We start from the raw sequence: 5,000 nt of genomic DNA, 5'->3' as shown, positions 1-5,000 counted from the left end.
TACTCTTATTTCTCCTGTTGAGACAAATTTGTTTCAACTCAACAACTATTTATTAAATACCTACAATATATTTAATTAATTATATTAATAATTACATGTTAATAAGAGTTAGCTGATTAACCTTCCTCCTCTCTATATCATATAATTCTTATTTTCCTTCAAACCACAGCTCAATCATTACCTTCTACATGAATCCTTTCTTAATCTCTTACCACTGCTAATACTCTTCCTCCCAAACTATCTTGTAACTAATGACTTTATTTTAACCTGCCACTTACTTCTCAACATTTTGCAAGCTGGTTTATACTAATATAAAATTCTCTTTACAAATCTAATTATAGGTAGATGCATATTTGCAAAGCACTTGAAAAAAATCATCATCCAAATGTAATTTCTAATCTTTACTCCCCCGCTCCACATTCTGTGAATGAAGTATCTTCCTCGAGACTGTTTTAGATTAGCAGACATGTGGATATGTGGGTTGTTTTTCTTTTTCTTTTTGATTGCCCAACATAGGGTTGGAGATGCATGAATTCTAGTCTTGCCTCAGACACTTTCCAGCTGTGTGATCTTGGGCAAATCACTTAATCCCTGTCTGCCTCAGTTTTCTCTTCTGTTAAATAGGATAATAATAGCATTGCATTCCCAGGATTCTTAAGAAGATGAAGCGAGACAATATTTACAAAGTACTTTGCACATCTTAAGATGTTTCATAAATGCTGGCAATTATTATTAATGTTTATCTGGCCTTCATCTTATAAGATTTTGTTGGGTATAATACTCATCATAAATCATCCTGTGTCTTACCTCAATTAAGATTCTATTTCACTTCACAGTATGAGGCTGACTGTCGATTCCCCAAGAATTCAGAGGAAAATACAAACTCTTTAAGATCCTCACAAAGTGGAAAGGTTCAAGAATGGGCCTGTTCTTGGGTCACACTAATTATTTGGGAGAGATTCATTAACAGAGGAACTAAAGACCCATAGACATTCTCAGGGATCACCTAAGAAATCAGAGTAGCTTTATGATTTCTTTTTGCTATAAAAGAGTCTTTATACAGATGAAATCTTAAGGATTTAAGACTTTTTATCCTAGATGATTTCTCTCCCCAAGCAATTACCTGGTTTTGTTGGAGGAACAGTAGAATAATCTTTTTTCACTCCATGAGCATCAATAGAATAAGACCTGTTGGCCATGTTTTTAAAGACAATCATAATTACATCTCCAACATTTGCCTCAATTAATGGACCTAATGGGAGTAAACAAGAGAGAGACATTGGTGTTATTTCACTTAAAATATAAATGTTCAATATTGGATTACTTGCTGTCTAAGAGAGGAGATAGGAGAGGAGTAAGAAAAATTTGGAACACAAGGTTTTTCAAGGGTGAATGTTGAAAACTATTTTTGCATCTATTTTGAAAATGAAAAGCTATTATTAAAAAAGGTAATAGACCCATTACAAAATAAAAATAAAATAAAATATAAATGTTCAGTACCAACCCTTCCAAACTTAAGCATAGTGATTTCCATCAATTATTTTTTTTTATTCACCTTCGGGTACCATAAGCATCTTCCTTCCTTTTACAAAATGAGTTCCCCCAAAAAAGACTAGTCCAAGACTATAAGCAAATGTCTTATCACTACTTTTCTTGATATGCATTTCATTAAGTTTCTTTGTTATGAACCAATTGTGTGCTCTGGCTGGTAAGTAAAAGCAAACACATTGGTGGGGGCTCATGAACTATGGTTTTTGTACCAGTACAAAACCATGGAGTTTCTTGAACATGACATAGTCTTGTCAAAAGCACCTACTCCGTGAATTTGGGATGGGGCGGGGGTGGGAGAGGTATTGTCCTTGGTTTTAGATCCCTCACATATTATATATATTTGCTGAGGCAATTGGGGTTAAGTGACTTACCCAGAGTCACACAGCTAGGAAGTGTTAAGTGTCTGAGACCAGGTTTGAACTCAAGTTCTCCTGACTTCAGGGCTGAGGCTCTATCCACTGTGTCACCTAGCTGTCCCCTCACATAATATATTTTTAAAAGTTTTCTGCAAAGTAGGGAGATTTGGGGTGAGAGGATTGGGGAGTCTGGGTGGGGACTGTAAGCCTACCAAAATGAATGCAGTGAATAAGGAGCTCATTGTTGGTTTATAAATCATGGCTTTCAGCTGCTTTCAAGACTTTGGTGACCTAGATTTCACAACACCATCTGTGTTGCCTCTGTAAGAACCATTTGATACATCAGATTACAGCCTTCCTGGGAGTTTTAAAACAGAGCCAGCTCTTTTCTCTTTTCTTTCCTAATGAACCAAACAAAAATCTCATGGCAAGGGACCAAGGGATAGGAGGAAAGAGGAATATGCTTTTTGGCCTTTCCCTTCTATCAAAAATGTGATAAGCTACAACAATTGCTGATGAACAGAATTCCTGTCACATAATTGAAGAGACAAGATAGTTTAGCAGGACAAATAGAAGGATCTGAAATCAGGGAGTCTAGTTCTCAGTTTTGGCCCTGACATGTAAGATAATTGCAAACTTTATTGCACTATAGACAGCAATTATTATTAAATGATTATTTTCTCTCTCTTGATTGATAGGAGCTCAAACTTGCCATAAAATATGGTTCTGGGTAATACTGGGCTAGATTTGGTACATCTGGTTAGGAAAACTGAGATAAAATTGTTTCGTGGCAGACTGGCCACTAAATAAGAATTTTCCCTACAATAGCACAAAATCTAGGCTCTAAAACCAGGAGTTATGTGAGATCTCTAAGTAAGTCTTACACTTCTTGACACCACACATAAAATTCTGGTCTTCCCTCAAGCACAGGTCACTTAACCTTTGTCCGCCTTAGTTTCCTCATCTGTACAATGGGGTTGATGTTTTTGCAGGGATCAAATGAGATGATATATAAAAGTATTTTGCAACATGAAAATGCTATAAAAATGCTATTTTTTTCTGATTTTTCCCAACTGCTGGTTCCTTTTTTTCTAAAGCATCATATAATTTAACTATGGGCATATATTAGCATTTATTTACTTAGTATTTATTATGTATTATATTTGTCACCCTCATTAGAATGCAAACTCTGTGAATGAGGATTATTTCACTCTTTGTATCTAGGTCCCCAATTTCCTTAACAAATATTTGCTGACTGATTCATTAATTGGTTTGTACTTTTAAATTTCAATTTTAAAATTTAAAATTCAACACAATAAAATTCCTTGACATTTTTTAAATTCATTTCTATCAAAGGACTATTCTGCTACCCATCCTAGGTACCCATTTGTCTTTGAGGCATAAAATAATGTAACAAACAAGAACTGTAAAATCTAGAAGTATAGGATGCTGAGGAGGGTGTGAAGAATCTCAAAGATAGCCCTTAAACATTAGTTAATTCTCTGAGTTTCCTTCTTTATATGAGGTTTAAGGATCTTCCCCATTTTGGGAAAACTTCTCTGCTGATAGCAAAAAAGACAAGGAGAACTGGAAGCTACCAAAGAGTAACATCCTCTTTAAAAAAAAAAAGATAAAAAAATGCATGTCAGTGTATATCAATCCAATCAACTGAGGATTCCTACTCTCAAAATGGGATCCACATACTTAGAAAACTTGTAAAGATTTAAATATGATTTATATGTACCTATGAAGCTGCTTCTAGGTTTCAGACCTAGAAAGAAGGACACTCTTGGATAAAAAAAAATTGTGTTACTGCCCTCTAGGCTTGATTTAAAAATATATTTATATATATTCTTAAGAAGCATTTCTAAGGCTTCTTCTTCCAGTCTTAAAATCCTAGCCCCAGAAGAAATATTGAGCAGAAGTTGTGAAGAGATAAATTCAGAGTGGTGTTAGAAAAAAAAAAACACTTAGAAAAAAGCACAACGCTAACAAAAACATACATGTGTATGTATATATATATATATATATATATATATATATATATATATATATATATATATATATATATATATATATATATATATATATATATATATATATATATATATATATATATATATATATATATATATAAAACAACAAATTTCATAACAACTAGAGATGTCCTTAAGTGTAATGAGCTACCTAGGAAGTAGTGGGTTCCCTCACATTGGTTTTCAAACCCAAATAAGATGCCCCATTTTCGAGAATATTACAGAGGAGATACCCATTGTGTATAAGTTGGACCAGTCTGAATCTCTTTCTGACTTTCAAATTCAACTTCCTATGCCATCATGATTCCTCCATTATATTGTGAGGTGCTTGAGACTAGAGACTAGTTGTTGCTGCTGTTGACCTTCTTTGTATATCCAGCACTTAGCACAGTGCCTGGCACAAAATGGGTACTTAAAAATATATGTTCACTTAATTTCTAAATCTTTTCTCTTTCTATGAACTGAAAGTGTTGAATTAAATGTTCTATCCATCTCCTTCTACTTTAAATGCCTGTAATTCTATTATTATTGTCTTACTTATATGTAATTTACCTTAGGTGGATAGAAGTGTTTGCAAACAAAATTTCATTATCTGTCTATATTAGTATATGAAACTAGAGATATCTATAGTAATCCAACTAAATTGGACTAGTGGTTCTGAAGACCCCTTCAAATTCTAGATTCTGTAGTTCCTAGGATTTTAGTATTTTGAGATTGTCTTTGCAGCTTGATGTAAAGAGGGTAAGGAAGGGTTTAAATTACATAGAAAACAAAACTACAAAGTTCCAGGCAGTAGTTCAGGAGCTTGAGCTAGTTAACCACATTGGGACTGAGTTATGAAGCTATCTTAAAGGTCCATTCCATGGCTTGCTGTTTTGTGGCAACATCGATTGCAAGACTCCAATTTGCTGGATGATGCTCATTCTTATCTAGATCTCTAGATGGATTCAGGGCTCTTCTACAATAGAACCATTTCTGGGGTCAAAGAAAAAAATCTAACTAGGTCATATAGAGCAATCAACTAAACCACACAGTTCAGTACCTAGTAAATCCAGAT

At 34.0% G+C, this 5,000-nt stretch overlaps 1 protein-coding gene across 1 annotated transcript in view; it reads right to left on the bottom strand.

Annotated features, from left to right (window-relative positions):
* Positions 1-5,000, bottom strand: part of LOC141560361 (ceruloplasmin-like) — a 42,200-nt gene that overhangs the window by 9,634 nt on the left and 27,566 nt on the right. Inside the window, exons 13-15 of the mRNA XM_074298364.1 lie at positions 4,986-5,000; positions 1,124-1,252; positions 1-14 (exon numbers count right to left, since the gene is read on the bottom strand). The exon at positions 1-14 is cut by the window's left edge and continues 93 nt beyond it; the exon at positions 4,986-5,000 is cut by the window's right edge and continues 134 nt beyond it. Coding sequence (XP_074154465.1) covers positions 1-14; positions 1,124-1,252; positions 4,986-5,000 — 158 coding nt within the window. The remainder of the gene's footprint in view (positions 15-1,123; positions 1,253-4,985) is intronic.

This window comes from Sminthopsis crassicaudata, chromosome 3 (assembly GCF_048593235.1).
Source record: "Sminthopsis crassicaudata isolate SCR6 chromosome 3, ASM4859323v1, whole genome shotgun sequence".
Lineage (NCBI taxonomy): Eukaryota > Metazoa > Chordata > Mammalia > Dasyuromorphia > Dasyuridae > Sminthopsis > Sminthopsis crassicaudata.
The sequence above is the reverse complement of the archived record's forward strand: the minus strand, read 5'-3'. Positions and strand labels throughout refer to the sequence as shown.